Source organism: Argiope bruennichi, chromosome 8, assembly GCF_947563725.1.
Source record: "Argiope bruennichi chromosome 8, qqArgBrue1.1, whole genome shotgun sequence".
NCBI lineage: Eukaryota > Metazoa > Arthropoda > Arachnida > Araneae > Araneidae > Argiope > Argiope bruennichi.
Genome location: NC_079158.1, coordinates 82,356,623 through 82,379,821, shown reverse-complemented (window position 1 = coordinate 82,379,821; position 23,199 = coordinate 82,356,623). Strand labels below are relative to the sequence as shown.

At 27.1% G+C, this 23,199-nt stretch overlaps 1 protein-coding gene across 1 annotated transcript; it reads right to left on the bottom strand.

The window, feature by feature from the left end:
* Positions 1–226: 226 nt before the first annotated feature.
* Positions 227–19,203, bottom strand: LOC129981335 (E3 ubiquitin-protein ligase RNF8-like). Its single transcript, XM_056092129.1, has 10 exons — positions 18,897–19,203; positions 16,686–16,802; positions 14,654–14,785; positions 11,505–12,053; positions 8,051–8,158; positions 7,800–7,931; positions 6,966–7,070; positions 4,362–4,575; positions 2,097–2,381; positions 227–424 (listed from the first exon to the last, which is right to left on the bottom strand). Exons 1-10 carry the CDS (start codon positions 18,993–18,995, stop codon positions 387–389), a joined length of 1,779 nt encoding a protein of 592 aa, XP_055948104.1. The 5' UTR covers positions 18,996–19,203; the 3' UTR covers positions 227–386.
* Positions 19,204–23,199: the final 3,996 nt, after the last annotated feature.

Below are 23,199 nucleotides of genomic sequence, written 5' to 3'. Positions count from 1 at the left end.
TTGTTGCACAAGTTCAAAACTTAACAGCAAACATAAAAACTAATTTCTTTCTTATTAAAATAAATAATTATTTTAAACTGTTTACAAGCAGCATTTTTACATTTCATTGCCACCCCTTTAATTATTCCTAGCATGTAACTGCTTTTATTTATGCAAACACAATATCCTATTGGCAAGGATGAATTAAATAGTGATGATATAACAATAAACAAAGTGCAAAAAAAAAAAAAAAAAAAAAAGCATTTTTTAATTTGGCTATTTAAAATAATACATCGCTACTTTACAGAAAGCTAAAATGAAATTGTGAATGCAATAAAATGTGATAAATGAAAAAGTACTAAAAGATTTATAGAATATAAATATACATCATGTCAGAGGAAAACAATTCAGAATGGACATCCATTTGCCCAATGCCCTCTTCTTCCTATAAAGAAATAGAGTATTTTAATATATTAAATTAAATACTAGAAATATACAATTCAGCAATAAATGAAGAAGGAAGAAAAGCCTTTTAGTGACATATTTTTAAAAAAAGTTTTTTTCTTTCTTTCCCCCAAACAAATGTGTTATTATAACATCAAAGATCACGCTGATTCAAACAGAAGCCATTATAGATATCTAATATTGATATCCTCCTAGTGATTCTGAAAATCATAATATGGATTATTAATTAATTTGTTGACCTTTCAAAGAAGGGGAAAGGATCTTGTTTCCTTCACTGAATGCCTGCACTTAAAGTAATTTTTCCAAGTTTGGGTTTCCATAGTTTAAAGATTAAGATGGGGGGTTTTCAAAAAGAGGAGAGATGTGATTTGCTCTTTCAAATAACTGGAATATAAAATCTATAGTCTCTTTTGAATGCCATTGGGCTTATTGTGCACCCCTCATTAATTTCAATTACTCATCACATTTTCTCATAAGATGAAAGAATAGGAAAAGTAAGCAAAATGATCAACAAAGCGATTAGAGGATGCATAGCTTATCTCCTCATTGGAGGGGGGTGGGGGTGAAATCCTATCATTTAAAAATAAGAAAGTAACACCACTACATAAAGATAAAATATTCTATTAGTGCAGTCAGGGCAGATACAAACATAAAGGATTTTTCTTAATGCAAAGATATATGTAAAAGCCCATAATTAATGCAGATTTGAATATTAAATAAAATGTTAGACAAAAAATATTATAAGGTGGCTACAGAACTATGAAAAAAAATTTCTCTGACTAAACTAGCAACATTTTCCTGACTCATGCTGCCAATTATATATTAGTTTCCATAATCAAAATCACTGTAATAGTAAAATAAACATTATTAAAAATATTTTTAAAAGTCATACAGTATAAAAATAATACAGTTATTTAATATAAACAATAATACAGAAATTTAATTTTCAAAAACTGGAATGAACATTCTAAAAAAACTATTAAAACTGTGGATCACATTTCGATAGAAAATAAAGTATTTTTTCTATATATTTGTATAAAAAAAAATACTGCAAATTTAAACATAATACATTGCTTCTAAGATTTTAAGAAACATTAAAAGTACTCTTTATAATACAAAAATTATGTCACACAATAAAGGATATTATGATGTTTGCTCAAATTTTAAAACAGTTCAATAACTAATTAATGTTTTTTTATATAAGTAAAAGAATAAGCATTGTATCATAAATATAAAAATAGTATAAGATTTAAACAAAAGAAATTTTAAAATATTACTTCAAATTGGTTAAATTTTCATTAACAAATCATAAATTATTTCCTTTAATTAAAAATTTATGGTTTTAATAAATAAATTTTTCTAAATTCTTTTTATTATCACAAATAATGTTAGATGTAGGAAACTAATTTAAAAATAATAAGTCTAGTAACAAATATATAATGCTTTCCTATCACAATTAAAATGCTAAAATTACAAATAATTAATTTCAAAATTGAAATATTAATTATTAGAATATAAATTAAAAAAAAAAAACACGGAAGGAAGATGAAAAAATTTGTACTCCCAGCTTTTGCAAAATTAAAGCAGCTTTTGATAATTTTTTCTAAAAATCAAACAAAAAAATGTAAAAACACAAAAAAACATAACATTACCACAGTTGTAACATCTGCCATTTTCACCAAAGAAACCCAATCCATCAATAGAAATATCACTTATATCTGAAAGATCTGATATGTCACTTCTAATACGACCTACTATATCATCCTCTCGAATAACTTGTATAGATGGTGAACTATTTCCTGAAAATCTGATTTGTACACCAATGCTATTAGAAGATTCACCATGAAGTTGCCTGACTTCTTCTGCTTCAGAACTGTCACTGCGAATTCGACGACCTCGACCTCGAGTTCGTTTATTTTTCTTCTTCTGTTTTGCAGCTGTAATAAATGAATGATGACAATCATTACAATGAGATCCAATGCAAATAAAATAAAAAAAAGAAAATAGGTATACCTAGTGGCATATAAGCAAACATACAAGTCAATCTTAAAAGAAATATTCATATTATGATTACAGTAAGAATAAAAATAAATAAATAAATAAAAGGAAGGAATGAAGAAACAAAATGCAAAATTTTTATTCATGTCTGTAAAATTTTTATTCAATTTTTCATTCTGTATATCTCATCTATAGCAGAAAAGTAGCTCTCTTCAGTTTTTAAAATAGAAACAAGCTTTGTGTTAAAGATATAATTAATGAATTGATGTCTATAATTAATATTTTATGCTAAATGGAAGCATAATATTACCGATTAGTTTTTCTCAGAACAAATTAGGTTATCTTGGTATATGCATAAGCATCAAAAACAATTAAATACATCTTTTTTGAATATCATATTAGTACATGTATATATCACAGTAAAAATGACACATATAACTATACTGATAGTAAAATAAATAATAGTGAGTCAGTGAAACTGCTTACATATTACTATATGCTAAATTGACCATAGGAAGGGAGCTGATTCATCTTCATAATTTTTCAATGTAAAGCTGCCTTACTATGCAACTAGTATGTAACTAGATGAACTCTTTGTTTTGGGGGAAATGTAGAGAATTTGTTACAATCATATTGAAAAATTTAGATATTCAAGGAAAATTTTGTCTTTTCTGATAACATTCTGGAAAAATTTAATTTATGAAATTACAATTACATAATGAGAGACAAATATGTTATTCAGGAAAATTAGATAAGCAGTTCAAAAAAAAGAAAAAAAAAGAAAAAAAGATTAAAGTAGTAAAATATGCTATTTAGATACTCTAAATATAATTATTGAAGAATATAAGAGAAAAATAAAAGTCAAACCATTCAAATCTTCAAGATTTATTATTAAAAAAATTAAGCTGTATCCACACTACACAAGAATGTTTCATAAAATTTTTTTTTTATCTGAAAAATTTACAGAACTTGATATTTGATTTAAATTTCAAGAAGTAAAGTTGAATACCACACATACAGAAATTGAAACTTATTATTTAACAAAGAAATTTTCTGTATTACACTATGAATTTTATTTGCTTTTCATTTGAATCATAATTATTGAACAGGCCATCAATTTGTAGACATGATCTGAACATCCATGTCAATAATTTTTGTAGGCTAACAACTGTAATAGAAAATTATTTAGTAATAACAGCTTAAATCTTTCTAAAAGATTTAGAGCCATACTAAATTATGGAAGTAATGATGAGATTTGATAGTGATCTTCCAAGATGGAGTTTTGTTTATCATAGTGTAATAGGAACGCTTATATATGATCTAATAGTTACAGTCATTTATAACTAACTTTGTTATTTTAAACCTAAGAAAATTTTGATAAATGCATCACCTGCATCCAAGGATAGTGAAAATCTGCCAAACTTTTTGTTTCAGCTGTTAGATTTTTTTAGCAAATCACATTTTAAAAAATTGCTGCAGAATAATTGCTTATACACTTTTAAATAAATTTAACTTTTTGCAAAAGCTATCAGCTTCTAACTTTGACATGCCTGTTTTAAAGAGGAAAAAAACTTAAAGAAAAAAAGTGCACATATTTTTCAATTAATTTAAGTGTTTCGAAATAAATAAAATTAAGTGCACTTACTTTTAAATGAAATCAATTTACCAATTATTATGATAAAAAAAATATTTAAAACCAATGAATAAAAAAAGGCTCTTGTGTTATAAATATCTATAATAAAAACCACTACTTTGAAAAAATTTAAAATTATTCATGATATTAGATTTTTAGTTAATTAATTTTGTTATAATGATAGAAATGCAGGGGGGGGGGATCAAACTTTAAGCAGGCGATCTACACACTAAAATGTCATACTTGAAAAAAGCCCCCCCCCCCCATGAATATTATTTCAAATTACCTTTTGCCTTTTCTCGTGAGGCCAAAAGTTCTTTCCTTCTTTTTTGAGTTTCTGCATCTAAATGATCAACTGCTTTATTTATAAAACTGTCCAATACCAAAATGTTTGTCTCTGATGCAATTTTTTCTCGACATATGGGACACTTTTTTTGCTTTTTCTTCCACTCAGATATACAATGTTCACAAAAAGTATGTGAACAGCCTAAAGTGACAGCCTAGATAATAATAAAAAAAATATATATTTTAAATTAATCAGAATATACAAGATCTACAATAATTAAGTATAAGAAAATATAAATTAAACAAATCTCACTAGTATGAAAACAATTACATTACAAAACAAAATGCATTTGATCTCTTTTTTAGAATTTAGTCTATTTTGGCTATCATATAGTCTGGAATTTCCTGAAGGACGAGTGTGAGTGTGAGTGTGTGTGGGGGGGGGGAGGGAAACACTTTGTATGCTAATGTTAGAGATCTTGACATAACACAAACAAAAGATTCCAGCTCAGATTTTGTAATATTTATTAAATATTAAATAATTTTTTTTGTATAATTTTGTGCAATAAATTAAGTTCATATTAAACCAGTAATGTATGCTCCACTTAATATAAATATATATTATATATATGCTCAACTTAATATAATATTAATTAATAAGTTATATACCAGTAATGTATATAACTTAATATAAATCAATTTATTATAATTTCAGCAAATTTCTTTTCAATTAAATTAACAGTACTAAGATTAAAACAGCTGTGAGATAAATCTTATCCACCCACAACAACAATAAAAAAGGTCCCTCCCTTCATTAAAAAAGTTATCAAAAAATCTATTATATATATATATATATATATATATATATATATATATATATATAATGTAATATTATCTTGGTTGCAACAGAAGGCAGGTTTGAAGACATAGACGAGACATTGTATTTTTAATTTCGTTTTATTCTCTTCTGGGAGACAGACATAATTATTTACAAGAAGGCGCAGTGTGGCACAAAAGCAGAAGTACAGTACACTCTCGATTATCCGCGGAATTGGGTGGCGCGGCCGCCGTGGATAACAAAAATCGCGGATAATCCGTAAAAAGCTAAAAACGGGTATAGCAAAAAAGAAGACAGTCATTGCAACTTTGAAAAATCGTTTTATGTACAATAAAACGTAAAATAAACAGCAGGAAATGTTTAATATTTTAGTATATCACTCAAAACTAACCTAAAATGCATTTTGTTAATGAAAACAGAAAAGTGCGTTGTATTTACGAGAGGCGTCAAGGATACACAGAAAAATTAATACATATGTACTGTTTCAATGTATTATGTAATTACAAAAGCATAACTGTAAAACTGTACCTTTTTGAAAAAATCAGTCAAAAAAAAAACTTGGTGCGGAGGGCGCGGATAACCCGCCCGCGGATAATCGGGAGTCTACTGTCAAGCAAAAAGGGCAAAACAAATGATCACTAGTCTTATATAACATGGGATTTCCGGCCACATGGCAACTGAATACATGTGCTGACCTTTGACAAGGGCACCGAAAGTATCATTTTGACTAGATACATAGACGGATTGCGCAGTAATTTTTACACAGCTTCAGTTGAATTATTAAGTGGAATGAGATTAGGAAATAAGAGAATATATTACTATGGAATAAATTAAGATAAAGTTTTGGAAATTAATTTGGATCAAATTAAGAGTTTAAAATATCATTATATATATATATATATATATATAATAGACCATAGTAACATTTACAATTATAGAAGGACAGACTAACAACAAAATGACATCTTAAAAAAAAAACACCAACATTTCTAAAGAAACATGCATGAAAAGGATATGAAATTAAAACTACTATGCTCATTTCAAGAAATAATCAGTTTAAGAAACTATCAAACAAAACTTCTAGTTTCATATTGCTGAAAAAGGAAACGTTATCAACAACATGTTATTTAGTTGTTAGAGAATCAAATTGTTAACATGTTTATTTATGGTTTGAATTCAGCCATAAATTCTAAGAACTGCTTTTTTAACTCAAGTCCCAGACAGTTTGAGATTTTTCTTTAAAATTTTGTATAGAAATTCTACAACATTTTTAAAATGCATAACTTTCAAGTCACACAAATTGTGTGTGTTTTGTTAACATATTATTTTTTTTAATCCCACTATGCCTTTTATCAAGCTGTATTCACCTTCACTAAAATTTCTGTTTTAGAGATCAAATGAATTTTCAAGTAAAAATCCTGCACTGGGAAAAGAACAGGGATATGCAGAATATAAGTTAAGAATGATAATAATATCTTTTATTTATTTTATATTTTATACGTTAATTTTCTAAAGAAACTCCAAAATTCTAGAAAAAAAATTTCTTTTGCAATATATAGATATTTTTTTATATAGAAATCTGTTTTAAAAAAAAGTGTCCTACTGCACAATAATACAAAAATTTGTGTGGAAAAAGTTTATTGAAAATTTTCATTTTTGTTTAATAATTCATAATGTCTTCTTTTTAGAGAAGCCTTTTCTTATCTCAAACTCTTTGATGCTTTATTGAATGGATAGAGCATTAAAAAAAATATTGTTAAAATGTACCTTCATAAATATTTCAGTGCAAATATTACACATTAATTCATCTTCTAATATTTTCTGAAATTCATCTTGGATTCTGTTTTTTAAAAATTCTTCTGATTTCAATTCCTGAAAATAAAACATATATTATTTTAAAACAAAAATATCACTAACTTTATACAATGACACAGAATTTTTTTTGATTTCATGCAGAATTTTTCCCAAGAGAAAACAAAAGGTAAAGATAAAAAGGACAATAGTTTCTAACCTGGTACATACATGAGATGAATGGATTACAAATTTTGAAAACAATTGTAAATTTGTTTGAATTATATTATGAACAGTATTTGAATATTTTCAATTAAAAATTTCAAAATGATTTCATCAAAAAATGTTAAGTATAAAAGTTGTGTAATGCTAATGACAATTGTTTTAGGGTGATAAAGAAAGATTAAAAGCATTTGACATCATTTAGTAATTTTTTTTCATTTAATTCAGATTAAATATTTTTTTAATGTTGTTTCATGTTATCCATTAAGTTTTAAGATTTTTCATGCAAATATTAGGGATTTCTGAGGATTTATTGCCAACTTGACAGCTGATAGAGTTAAGACTACAACAGAGCCAATTTAAAGACAGCTGTTTAAATATTAATGGATAACAGGAAATCATAAACTGCAAATAACTCAAATAATCAATCAACAATATGTCCTGATTGAGTCTCTTTCTATGTAAATTATTTGTTTACTTACACACTAGTGATGTTACATGAAGTATTCATAAAACTCTATATGATGGTACTTGGATAAAAGTAACTTTACAAAAAGCAATTTAATGAAAATGATAAATAATATATACCTCCACTAAACGAGACAAATGTAATTTATCATCTTTAAGTTTCTTCAATTCTAAAGTTGCTTTTTTAAGTTGTTCTTTCAATGAATTTTCTTTATCAGGTTGTGCCTTTTTTTCATACTTATTTCTCCCCTTCTGAAAATAAATAAATAAATTATATATTTAGCTTGATAAAAAAATTAAAGTTAAAAAAAAAAAAAAAAAAAGAAAAAGAAAGAAGGGGGGGGGGAAGGCTCATTTATATTTTTTATTACCTTTGGAGTGTCTGTAAGAAGTTGCTGAGAGAAAGGATACGGTTCACAATCAATCAGCATCTTACTGTCATTTAAAAGACTTTCAGAATCTTCTCCTTTAATAGTTTCCTAGTAATAAAAATGTTTGCATTTATCACCTTTTTATATATTAAACACAGTTGAGAAAGTTTTCTTTTTATAATAAATCCTATTGTTTGTTAACAAATAAAATTTATATAGCATAAAAATTCAAGGATATAATTTTTTTTTTTTATTTCATTGATGAGTTAAACACAGAATTTCAAAAATATTTCATCAATTGTGTATAATCAGCATTGCTTGATTTAATTTACCTCAAACACATACCAAATACATTTAATCTAATAAAAAGATTTAAATGTATTTTAATAAATTATAAGCAAGAAGTGATATAAAGAGTAGATATCATTAAACAGTTTGTTTATAACATATTTTTGACTGAATTTTCCTTTAAGGTAAATAATAACAATTCATATAGCACAATATGTATATTTTATATGATACAACATGTCAAGTTTAACCAAATAAAATTTAGTTTGGCATACATGCTTACCAACCACAGTTAACTGGCTAAATATATACAAAACATAGGAAGAAAATTTTCTCTTTTAAGCATAAAAATAGCATTCTGATTAAATAACAGATGAGACACTTAATCTTTAATCATAATAATAATAGTAAACATATTTTCTAGAAAAGATGTTGGATCCAAATAAATTAGATTGGAAGGTTAGAATATACATTTCATTGACATTAAAAAAAAATATTTAATCAATTTTATCAATAATTAAGTAAAGTTTATGAGGTTCTGTGATGACTTCCAAAAATATTATTATATATGATGAATTTCTGCATAGTTTTAAATTTCAAAAACTATCCTTTAATTGATCCCATTTTAACCATAGTAAGATTTTTTTTATCTAAACACCTTTTTTTTAATTTTAACATAACTTGCAAAATTATTCTAATCAAAGTAAACCAATGCTTTTTTTACCCTAGCAAAAAAAAAAAAAAAAAAAAAGATAAATAAATTATTCTCGGTTCTTTGCATACTAACTTTTATAACAAGTGATATTGTGGTGAATCGCATATACTCCAGTTAACAACTCTTCTACCCGAACGATCGTTTTGGTATAATGGTTTAGTTACTGGACTGCTAACCACATGGTCCCAGGTTCTATCCTAGCATATCACATATCGCTACAATATTATAATATTAAATTTTGTCGTTAATATTAACAAATAAAGAGATAAATATTTTTAAATAAAATATGTAACATAACCTTCTTTCGAAACAAATGGTAATCAAATGCATTACATTGCCAATTTGCTTAATATCAGCTTAAGAATTTGCTTAAGAATTATAATATAAAGTTTTTTCAATCACTAAAAAGTAGCTTTAAAAACATTTTACCATTTGTTAAATAAATATTAACTACAATCTTTATAATCTAATTTTTATTTCAATTGTTTATTGCATGAAAATTTTTACAAGAAATTAAAATGATGGCCTTATAACAATTAAAATCAGCATTATTTATATTTTAAATGAATTAGCTGATTGCCACAAGTGGCAAAATTATATATTTAAAGACAAAATAAATCATTCTTTTACTATAATAACCATAAAATACGTTTAAAGAAAGAATGGGGTACTTTAAATACTTCTTTTAGTATTAAAAAGAGGTCATATCAAACAATTATGAACTTTCATTAGGTATAAAGGATATTTTTTTTACTATTCCAATTTTTACACTAAGCAATATTAACATTGAAAGTAAAATTTCCAGTAATAATTTTGGCTATTGGATATTTGATTACATGTCTTTGTATTTATTTTCTCAGCAGAAATTACATTGTTTGCTGCATTCAGATAATAAATTATATCTGCAGTAATGATGTTATGTGTAGCACACTATAAGATAAGACTGCCAGTTTTTCACATTATTTGAAAAAGAAGTTAAATGTAAAAGACTTGTTTAAATAATTCCAATTATGCCAATCAAGCTGTTATCACAATTGTACGTTATCCTTTCAAATTATAAACTTTCTTTAAATTTTAATTGTATAGTCATTATATTTAGTTACTAAATGAGATTGGTAATTCAACTGGTGACATTTTTTAAAATCTAGTTCAAAAACTTTATTATAACAGTAGTGCTGTTTAATATGATCACTTTGAAACTGAAAAATTTTGATATCAATAATCAAAAAGGGTAAAATCAACAGCATTTTTATCACCTCAAAGGAAAAAAAAAATCCACTTATCATAGTATTATCTGTAATTTATTTCAAAAATAATACTTAAAACATTCATCAATTGTTGCTTATCAACAATTATCCCTTAAGAGTTCATTTATATATTATGTGTATTCTTTTTTTTCAAAACTTTTTAAACAATGCTATATGATGTTGAGTTTCAAATTAACGAATGCTTGACTCATTTCAGCATTTGCAGAAGAATTTCCTTCAACACATTCAGCCCCACTGGAATCATCAAAGTTTATTGGTTAGTCTTGTCCACAAAAAAAGTTAATTTTTTTTTTTATTTAAAATAAAAGCTGCAAAATTTTTAACTGACTGCAGTATAATATCAATTTATTTCTGATTAACTTTTACACCTGTTCCAAATTTCTATTTTGTCCATAACACAGATATTTTTCCATTCATTTTGTTTTTCATTAATTCATGTTGCAGGCAATGGTTTATGGTTGTTCATTTAAAGTAATTCAGAGCATTCTAATTCAGATTTTTTTTTTTAAGTGAACCCCATCACAAATAAAAAAATGGCAAGAAATTAAAAAAAAAAAATTGAAAAAAGTTAACACTGACTGAAGATGAATAATCAGATTATCCTCTATTTCAAATTTCATTCCACTAACAATACTGAAATTTAGTGATTACACTAAATAAATATATTTGTGTATATATGAATACTTCAGCAAAGGATAAGAATATTTTGATAATATATACTGCATAATAACCTTAACCCCCAATCACATTAAGCAGCATCTCCTGTATTTAAAAATCAGCACAGATTTATTTTTTTTTACAATTTATACTTTAATATAAAATATGGTTTCAAAAGAATGACTTATATAATTAGAGTTGGTGTTATCTTTGATTATTTTTAAGAGACTGTTCCATATTTTGGGGAATCTCAGTTATATTTTACTAAATGATTATTTTTTTTTTAATCAGAGAAATGTTTGCCTTTAAACACTATAATTCTGCCAATACTGAAAATGGATTTTACAGTTATATACATTTAAAAAATTCTTTTACAACATAAAATGCACTTTAAAAAAAGATGAATTTTTAAAACCTATTTTAAATATCTTAAACAATAATAACTAAAAAAAAAAAAGTCCCCCAAACAATTAAGGTATTAGTCTAGTAATTCTAAATAGATAAACCTAAATAATATTATACTTACTAGAGTAGAACTTTCTGATTCATTAAATATTGTATTTAATAGTGCAAATTCTTTGGAAATAGATGGTTCTTGGGATTTATGTGTTTTACTCTCCAGCATTTCAACAGGAGTAGCTGAAGTAGAAGGTTGGCTTGCCAGACTTGCATTACTTAATGGCTTTAAATGTGGTGATGCAGAAGAAGAGGCAGCATTTCTAATGCCCCTTTTTCTTGTGTTCCTATTATTCTTTTTCCTAGCAGACATTTTTCGCAGTCTGGTCCTCAAACTGTCCAAACTTGATATAGAACAGTCTGATAAGTTATCAACATCCTCAATTTCATCTAAAATATCTCGACCTTGCACAGTTGGAGTAGCAGAAGAGGAGGAAGCAGCTGCTTTCCTCTTCCTTTGTGAAAAACCTCCATTTACATTTGAAGATTCCGAATCAGATGGTCGCTTCATACTTTTATTACCATTCTTATTTGATACAAAAACTGGAATATGAGTATTTCTTCTTCTACTTTTTTGGCTGCAGCTTTTCACATTTGCTTCATGAAACTGTTCATTTGGCTGAAATATTCAAAATTTATATTATATTAAAAGCAGTAAATGAATACAATGATACATTACTATATTTTTAAAATAAAATATGTAAAAATAATAAAATGTAGTAATAGTTGAGATGTTTATTTATTCATAAAATCATGAATGACTTAATATTATCACTTAAATATTAACAAAAAGAAATAGAGATTTCAAAAGTAAGTCATTTTAAAAAATATTATTAAACAGTACAAGTGAACTTGTTTGACAAAGTCAGCATCTTTTAATATCCGACAATAAATACATCTAAAAAGATATAGTTAGTGGCCTAAGTGAAATTAAATATATTCTGAAATAGGATTTCAAAGAAGTGTTTCTCATCTCACACACATTCTAAAAACCAACAACAGCACAACTAGCTTACTTGTAAACAAAGACATTCAACACCCACTGATTAAATATTTCTTCCAAAGAAATTAATAACTATTAGCTTTCAAGTGTGATGGAATAACTCATGAATAGATATTGCAGAACTGCAACAATGCTAATATTTTTCTGTAGATTAATCTAGTCCCTACTTTATTTACTTTTGCACTTAATATTAAATCGCATCAGGAATTAATACCTTTTTCCTTTTAGAACATTTAATTCTCAGGAAAAATAATAATCCTTTTTATTTTTCGAACTGCATTTTACCTCAATTCCAATCTTATTATTTGTAGTTACAAAATACATTTTGTTCATTTGCACAGTTTGGAGTGAAAGGGATACTGCAAGAAAAAATGGTTATAAAACTATTATAAGCATTTTTTTTGCATTACAGATGAAATCCCCCCTCCCAAGCCTAAGTTTAAAAATAAATAAGAATATGGAATGGAAATGCTATCTATGGATATTATTTTATCTACTTCTGACATACTCAATTTCCAATATATTAAATTGTTCAATTAAAAAAATTAGAATAATACTGATTAAATTATAAAAACATTGTCAATACTGGTATATTATGTATGAAGATTAAGATTTCGAAATTTATTACAGTTATAATTCTGTGGACTCTAAGGAAGTGAGTAAAAACTAATTGCATTCTAAAAAATTCTAAATTTAACAATTCTTCAGGCTTGCCAACGTGTATATTTAACTTGAAGAATATAACAACTGTAATGTTCATAAGAATTTTAAATGGTAAACAAGATTAAATGACTGGATCAAGAATGGCTATTCCCTTCTACACATCCACATTCCAGTTATTCACTTCCACTGTCATAATTAAGTTGATTGATCATTCGGAAACTTGTTATCATGCACAAATAATAATTCAATGGCAGTTGCATTAATTTTCATCAATAAAGATATTATGTAATAAATCAGAGCACTTGAATGGTTACAACTTATGAAATGCCACTGACTCAAGTTTAAAGACATACATGCAAACAATGATTGTACATATTTTATTGATATCTCTAAACATTGAAATTAGAAGGAGGAAAAAAGCAAGCAAAACATTTTACTTTAAACTTTTCACACATGTAAAAAGATCTCTAAATTACTATTGCTCTTTGTTCCTAATTTTAGTAGAAATCTACTAATAGAATAATAAGTTTAGACAGCCAACCTGCAAGACATAAAAACATTTTAAAAAATTTAAAAGAAATGGTCAAATATAAAAATATAATGTGAAAGTATTAAAAAATAACAAGTTCATCATTTGGTTGTAATTTTAAGTTAATTGGTTTACCAGCATAAAATACATGACTATAAAGAGGGGGGGGGGGGAGTAAAATTTTATATATATGTTACTGGCATTGTATATAATGCTGGATGTTTTTAGGAAAAGTATGAAATATGAGAATTATTATACACTTTCTCTATAAATTGTATATAATACCCAGGCATTCTATAGAATGACAAACGCTATTTAGGCAAAGCATGAAAAAGGATCCTGATAATGCTATTATATAAATGGCATGCATTCTTCAAAAGTACAGATGTTATTCTAAAAATAATAATAATAATGAGAGTGGTACTAAAAAAATTTATATAAAATACATAAAGAAAAATGAAAGTTGTACAAAACAAAATTTATACCTTTCTTATAAAGGGAAACAAAATTTTCATATAAAAAAAATAAGAAATAAAATTAACCTATTTATTGCAACATGATAGGCTTGAATGACATTTTGAATTATATTTCGTCACATTTTTCATGCAAAGATATTTCATATTTTGGTATTTTGTGATTTGAATGTATTCATGGAATATAATATTCAAAACAAGTCAAAGATGCCTGATGCATGCATTTAAAGCCATAATTCTATCCATGAGATACTCAAAATGAATCAAAGATGTATTTCATACTTTGCTCATTTGGCATTCTATGAAATACACAGGAAATATGTGAAATATGAATCACTTCATACATTGCCTGCTAGTTTAAGGCATTATGTACTATGCCAGCAACATATATAATAAAAAATTCCATTAATAAGAATTTCATCAGTTAAAATGCTTCAAATTTTAACAAATAAATAAATTTATTCAAGAGAATATTCTGCATTTGAAAGTATAAATGTATTTAAGATATTATTAAATGCTCACAAATTCATCATTAGTTAAAATAATGTTACCATTTTAGTTAGGAAAATAAAAGCCGAAGGAGCTTCGCCTGGAGGTCCGAGGTAAATTCCTGCACCATCTTTCAAGGGATAAAATTTTTGAGTCTCTAACATCTTTCCATCAAGAAAAGTTCCATTCACACTCTATAAACAAAAGTTTTTCATTTAAAATTAAATCAGCTACACTGGATAAAAGATGGGTCTCAGTTAAAAGCAGTTAATTCTAATAAATGAAATGTCTATTAGAGTTTATTAAAATCTTTTTAAATATAAAAGTAAACAAACAGTAAATCTTTTTTTTTTTTTTGAATCACTGCCTGAGGGTGAACCTTGAGAAAGTCTTCAAGCCGGATTCCTTTTTTTATTTGGTTTAATTTTGATATTTTCCTATTAACTTGATTTTTATTACTAAAGTAAACATTTAATATATATATATATATATATAATTCAAAACAAACTTTTTTTTATCTTCTTGTATGTGTGTGCGTTTCTTTTACCAATTTGTGTTTATGTTTGACTTGGTTTTCAATTAATGTTTAGCAAGTACATGAAACTGGAAATATATATATGGAGGACAAGTATTTATTTCAGTTGAACGAAATGAGATTCAAAAGAATGCCCTATAATGATTTTTTAAAAATCTTTTCAATAATTCCATTTTTTAAACAGAATATAAACAAAAAAACTTTAGTTATTAAGACTACCTACTCAAATTATTACAAACACACACACACACATATATGTCCACACACACGTACTATATGCATAAATTAAAAAAGACCGCTTTTAATCCAAACTATACAGCAAAAATTGATATTGTTTATGATCCAATAGTCAACTTGTTCAGAAACATATAATAGATACTGAACATGAGAAAAGACAGATTTAAAATGGAATGACAAATACTGGCTGAATTAACATTGATATAAAGGATTAAACTTAGTTACATAATTATTTTGTTATCCACTTTTTAACAACTTATTTATTATACAGAATTATAACATGATATATTAAAGTGTCAACCATATAAAAAAAAGTAGCAAGCTATTAAATTGTCAAAAAAAAACACATTTTTTTAAAAAATCAGATGATAACAAATAAATTAAAAATTTATTAAGGAAAGGTTTAAAAAATAAACTTGCATTAACTTTGCATAAGAAAGATAACACACACACATATATATATATATATATATATATATATATATATATATATATATATATATATATATATATATATTTACTATTAAGAATTTTTTGATAAAGAAAGAAAATAGGGCATAAGAATTATTGAAAAGGAAGTGTTCTTTAAAGTGAGGTAAAATGGGAAAATGACCAGATTCAATACTAATTAGAGTGGAAACAAATGATCATGATGTCCTCAACACATTAGACTTTGAGAATATTTGGAAATATTTAAGGGAAATTAAAAGATGGTCCAAATTTGCAATGCAGTTAAATGAACGTGCCTCTTAACTTTAGAAAATAACATAAAGAGTAGAGAGAGATGACATAAATCATCTATTAAACAGAAAAATCACAAACTTTTTTTTTTTTTTTTACTAATATGAGGTATTTTAGGAAAAACTTGATCTTTTTTATGGTCCATAATTAGTTTAATTCTTAAGTTATTATGCAGAATATTCTATTTGACATGCAAAATATTTTATCATGGAACATTTGCAATGCACAATTGGAAAACCTTTTAACTTGGCACCTACAAGGAAGAACCATATACTTGATCTGACACCATATTTATTTAAAGAGCAAAAACTTGACAACTAATTTAAACAATTGAACCAAAAGTTGCTTTAGATGATTACTGATTATCTTGGCTTTAATGTGGGGCACCAATGATTAATTCTGAGTCTAATTACAAATTAGGTAGTTATTTTCATGGAAGCAGGGCAAAAGATAGTTGAAAATTTTGTTCAGCCTTTAATGATATACTATAATTGGTAGAAAAAAAGGAATATGTACAAAATGATTAAATAATACAAAAATTGCAATTAAACTACATGAACGTAGAAATACCATTCTCTTACCTCCAAATCTTTTATAAACCAGCCATTTTCACTATACTTCAGAACACAATGACTGCGAGATACATTGGGATCTCGTATACAAATTTGAGCAGACTGTCTATTTCTTCCAATTGTTATCTGTAAATATAATTAATAAAAACAGTTTTAAAAAGAAAAATTATAATAACAGACACTATTGTAGATTCATACAAATTTAAAAAAATTTCTAAAATTCATATAAGTATTTATGTGTAATGAGACGTTTGATTGCAATACCTAATTGTACAATTCGTTTAATTGAAATAAAGAAATAAAATTGGAATTTATAAAAATATGAAAGATTTTTTTCAAGCTATCAATGATTTCAGTAAAATAACAAAATTTTTTTTTTTGATTTATTATAAAATACATTCTGCATATAAATTGTTTCCAAGACTATAATAAATGCACTTCAAGAAAAAGAAAGTTTTTTTTTTTTTTTTCTTTCATAAATCTGTGCTAATAGGTAGATTTTGACTACAGAGACAAAATTTAAGAAATTACAGAGTAATGTGCCAAAAACCATTTTTGTGTACAGTATAATATTAAGTTAAATTTTAAATGATATTTAATTATCAAAACAGTCAATATAAATCATTAATACAATATGTTTATAGATAAGAAGACTAAATTACAAGGATAGATTAAAAATTATTCATCAGATGTATGTGTCCTAACAGCTCAATCCAATGGAAGATGGCAAAAATTCAAAATATTGAAGCTACATGTGATTTTTTTATTGCAGTATTATCTTTTAAAGAAATTTAACATATTAAACTTTATATATATACCTTATAAAAAGTTATGCAAACTAAGAACAGCATATCTAGTAAAGTTATATCTACAGTGAATCAATTACTGCTTTTAATTAAATGAATCAAATTTCTGCCTTTATAATTTAACTTATTTGTACAACATTTGTTTTGTATATGTTATGGGCAAGATGTGTTGAGTAATTTTATGATGGTGTAGTGATGAGGTATTCAAAAAAACACTTAAAATTTGTTAAGAAGAGTATACATAGGTAGAGAGATATATGAAAAAAATTTTTAATGTAAGTGAAATCTTGCTTAATTTCGATATATATTTTCAATTTCAATTATTAGAATTCTTTTTTGTTGATACCTACATCACATTTCTTATATCATCACTGGAATCATCATAAGATAAATGTCTAACATATTTTTATGTCTTTGTAAAAAAACCCAAAACCATCACTATAATCTTTTAAATTATTGTTATGCTCATTTATAATTGGCACAAAATAAATTATTTTGTAATTATATAGAAAGATAATGTATAAAATCAATCAGAACACACAATATGAATAACTTTCGTTAACTTCATGCAAGGTATCATGACACATGCATAAGTCTGATTTGTTACTATGCATTTTGGCTTCAATAATGCATCACAAGTGTAGTTCATTATTTTGCACAAATGACTTAAATATAAGCAACCTGTTGCTAAAATAAGACCATATTTGTATAGTATCGATCAATTTCTTTTGATTACTTAAAACATTATTCATTTTTGGTTTTCATTCAAGAACAATACAGTATTTATCACATATACAATATAGGACAATAAAATGAGATTAGAAAATAAAATAATCAACAGGGCAATTAGAGACTTATTGGTCTGCTAGTTAGCTATCTCATTGATTTAATGATATAACATTTGTACAAATCGAAAGATAGAAAGAAATAATTACAGCATTTATACTCCCTGTAGAGAAACAACTGCAAGAAAGTCTTAAACATTGAGAGAACTTGATATATAATCTATTTTCTATTATTTTACATGTATAATGATATTTTTTTTTAATGTAGATTAATCGGTTACTGAATTTTTCTATTTTCAATATTTAACTTTCTAGAATGATTGAACTGTCAAGTATTTAACTGCTTTGGAAAAGAAACAAAGAATTCCTTCCATATCAAATTTTATTCCCTATAACTAATTTTAACATATGTTTAAAACAATTGTTATATAATGTTGTAGAATTATAATACATTTTCTTTAAAAATTTATCCTTGAAAAAATATGGATCCAGAAATTATGGATTGCAGCACTAGCAATTTTCACATATAATATAATTCATCCATACATTGATCACATCTCAAAACATTGCTTTAACACATTTCCAGTCCAATCAATATTCCAAAATAGAGATAATAAATTTATGCTTACTTCACCAGATGTCAAAGGGAATATTTCACCAACGGAATTACCAATTATTGTTTTCAAATAAGCTGTAGTTTTAAGAGACGTTTTAGATGTACTGGCCATATTTGTAAAAAATCTAGAACTTTCTAAAAGGTTACCTAATAGATAGGTGCAAGTCAATATAAATCATCAAGGCAATTTGTAATAAAAATTCATAAAGAAAACAATCATGTTAAAATTCCACGAGCAATAAAAATTATATAGTTTTAAAAATACACGGTAAAATTACGAAAGTCAACAATATTATAGTTGAAGTAGAAGTATGAAATCAAAACATGGAAGAAGAAAACAAACTAGAGCATTTATAAGTGATATGTCCCACCAAATGAAATCTTTTAGAACAATCGAATTACTAATAATTACACCAACTTATTTTATCACTCCCCCCACCAAGTGTTTTTAGAGAATAGGCAAAATGCTTAAAGTGATGGAAGGAACTGTTAGAATTGCAGTATAAGTTATCCACACAAGTGGGTGAATGCATGTGATCTTTCAGCGAGAGTAGCACGACCTAGGGACAAGGGGGTAGATATAGAAGATAGGGATGACGAATATTTTCAGAGCGGTTATTACGTAACCAATATCAAAAAGTCACAAATACAAGTGATCAATACTTTTCAAAGAGGGGTGTGATTCAAATCCTTGATACGATCTTACTGATGATATTTCGATTACAGGTTTTGGATCACGATAGAAAGTAACAATCGATACGATATCACTGAAATTTGCCGGAGCGGTGACTTTACTGGAAAGTAAGAATCGATACGATCTGTCCAATGGAAGCTCTCGAAAGAAATCTGTGATTGGATTGAAAAGTGAACGGACCGGTTGTTGGAATTATCGTATCGTATCATTGAATTGTATATCACTGAAATTTATCGGAGTGGTGATTTCACCGGAAAGTGGGAAGTCACCGCTCCACTTTACGGGAGAAACCGATATTCGTATTTGATGATGCGCTATTCCATACAGATCATTTTTAATTGTTCGTGACATGATTGACTTTGATTACATGTACTCTGTTTACTGCTGGCGCCATCTATTGGTAGAATATAGGACTAAAGTAAACATTTTAAAGAAATGACATATATTTTTAACTCATCTTTTCCAGAAAATGGTTCGCTCTAATAAATAAATTAAATAAATAGTTTTGAGAAAAAAAATAAAATTTAAGAAGTAAGCTGAAACAGATAAATTAATTCAATCACACGTTAATTAAATTAGTAAATTAAGTATTAATTACAATTAATAAATTTTATATTTAATATTAAGTAATAATTTTTAATTAATAATATGATTGAAATAACAGATATTTGGAACGCATATTTAAAAATAACAATAGCAATATTATTTGTTATTAAAAAAATCGTGGATTATGCATCTCTAATAGAAGACTCTGACACCAGTTTGAGGAAGTATTTTATGTCACTCTGAAGTCAAATGTGATGAACATCAAAAAAATTAACCCGTTCTAGTAACTAAAATTTTCCAATAACATTGTTGCAATATTTTCAGAATATTGTGATGTGGACTCCAGGCCATTCATTGACACATCGGAATGTAAAGGCACCCATTTCTGGAGTGAATGGCTTCTGAAGATATAATTTCTCATTAGCAGCAAACTTCTCTTCAAAAAAAAAGTCACATTTTTTAAAATAGTAAATATAAAGAAACTTTTGGCGATATTCCCACCATATGTTATCTTTTATACATATGGTGGGAGTTAATTATTTAATAGTAATTAGATTTTAGTTTCATACTTCAGGGAGTGCCAGATGGATTTCAGATTCTCTTTTAATGTACTATAGCTTCAATAGAATTTTAATCTTAGTTATGCAAAACAACAGAGTTTTTCAAAACCTTGCTAGCAGATGGCAGCACGAATCAAAATTCCAATAAAACTAGAAAAACAGCAACATGTTTTTGATGACAGACATGAAGACTGCTTTGATATAATTAGAGAAATTATACAGTTTTTATCTAATCACTGAAATTGAGATCGTTCTTCTAAGTGAAATTTTTATAATGCTAATTTAAATTATTATAACTCATAAATATAAAAAATTATTCCAAAAACAAATAACCATCAATGTTTTTTTCTCGACTTTCAGTAGACGAACACTAAATGACGAACTTTGAGTTCAGCTTTGTTACACAGTGCAGAAAATTAACTAGGCATTTGAACATCTTCCTTTTTGTCGAACAAATATAATATTTGAAATAAATTTTAATGGTAAGATGATACGCGAAATTTCATTTATATTCTTATGATAACTGAGATATACATATCGCAGTTATCGGGTTCACACATCTAGGAATAAACAGACAATCATTAATTTGACATAACTGGTACAAAATTTGACATGCATTTACAATTGGGTGAAAATGTGCATATCAAATTTTATCCATTTAACTTGCTATTTTTTAAATATTGAATGCAGGAAGAGAAACAGAAAGATTTTTGTTTGATGGATTTCTTCTAAAATTTCATAGCTCTACGAGATTATGCCCATTTCATTTGTATTATTCATTCTGTTCTTCAGAAACTGACTTCACAGACAACATAATTTCGAAAAACGATTTTTCAGATACAGGAATTTCTAAAACTCATTAAAATTTGGAAGTCACTTTTTTTTTAGAATTATATCCTTTTTAAAACTGAATCTGGATTATATTATTCTTATAAGCTGCTGCGATTGCCTTATTTCAGAAATTAGCAGATTAATAAAGATGTCTATATTACAACCTATAATAGTGTTACAAACCAGTAATTTTGCTTCCCAGCACTGTTAGTTCTATTACCGGAAAGACTGCTTTACAGTCATCTATATTGGGTGCTGCTCGGGTGCCGCTCGGGTGCCGAGCCAGTAACACCAGAACTTGGCGACAAAATGGATAATGCTGGAAACTTCGAGAATTTTAACAATCCATCCAATAGAAACCGAGATACACCTGATTGGCCCAAACGGTTTTAGGCCCGCCATCCGGGAACTATAAAAGGACGGTAGTCTCAAGCTGCAATGAATCAGAATCGGAAGCGTAGACAAGTAATGAGTCTTCGAGAGGATAGCAAAGCAACGGCGGACTGCCAGCGTTGTGTGGAGTCCTGTTGTCTATTGTGGAAGCATCATCAAGTTGTGTGTGGAGTAGCCAATCGTGTGGTAGTGAGTCGGCAGTTTGATACAGCTAAAGCGAGAAGACAGTGGGAAATTTCAGCCGTCTGGAGAGACCGTAGAGCGAAGCTCCGAGAATCCCCTCTCCTGCTGAATTCTGTCTGACCGCTTCGTGTGGTGTGGTCGAATACCACTTGTAAGCTACTGTGTGTTGTAGTGTGTCGCTGTGTGTTCGTCTCGGCTATATATAGTTGTCGTCTTTGTATTTGTTTCGTCTGTATACTGGTGTTCTTCGTGTAAATAAACGTCGTCTTATTTTCTACTGAGGCCTGCTGATTGTGTTTTCGCACCATACACCTACTACAAGCGAACTCGGTGATCCGTAACAATATAGAATTTGAAAATCGATTTTATAGATAACTAGCCGCCTTTGGCGACCAGCCGGTTCGCCAATGGTAATGCTCGTTAAAATTTTTAATTAAATATTTTATGTAATTTGTGTAAAAGAAAGAATACTCATCATTCTGTCATTCTTACACTAGCTCTTTCATAGTACATTACACTACCGAGTATCCAGCCTAGTTTTCTTTTATTGTAATTAAATGAGGAAGGTAAGGCGTAGCATTAGTAACAATGCCAAAAAAAATTGGAAGTGGCCGTCTGCTACGATCCTCCTACGTGTCTTGTGCAAAATACGAATTGTGACAGGAAAAGAGTTGTGTTAGGGTTATCTTTTCATATATGTGTAATCATTTATCAGTGAAAAATAAAAGTTTATGTTAATTTTCTTAAGAATTAGGCGTACGATTTACGTTAACATTCTTTTTATGTTCCCTGCATTTCAGTTGGGCATTGCAGAATTTAGGTTAAAATGTGAACAGTTTGTATTTGACTTTTTCTCTAATAAATTCTTGAAACTTGCAGTGCAGTATATAAACATATATTAACTACCAAGACATAGCCTTCTATTTTAAGTCGATATGTTGCTGGCAACTACTTCTATGATTCGACAAACCGCGTTCACATTCTACGTGGCTTGAGATAAATGGAGGGCTTAGTGAATAAGAAGTGAGAAAATATGTATTATAACAGTGAGTTTGGTATAAAAACTTTGTCTCATGGTATTGGTGGATAAAAAAAAAAAATACGTTCAT

Coding starts and splice junctions, on each gene's coding strand:
- LOC129981335 (XM_056092129.1), bottom strand. CDS start 18,995: ATGGCCAGTACATCTAAAACGTCTCTTAAAACTACAGCTTATTTGAAA. Junction 2,382..4,361: donor CTCACGAGAAAAGGCAAAAG/GTAATTTGAAAT, acceptor CATTTATTACAG/CTGCAAAACAGAAGAAGAAA. Junction 425..2,096: donor TGGCAGATGTTACAACTGTG/GTAATGTTATGT, acceptor ATTTCTTTATAG/GAAGAAGAGGGCATTGGGCA.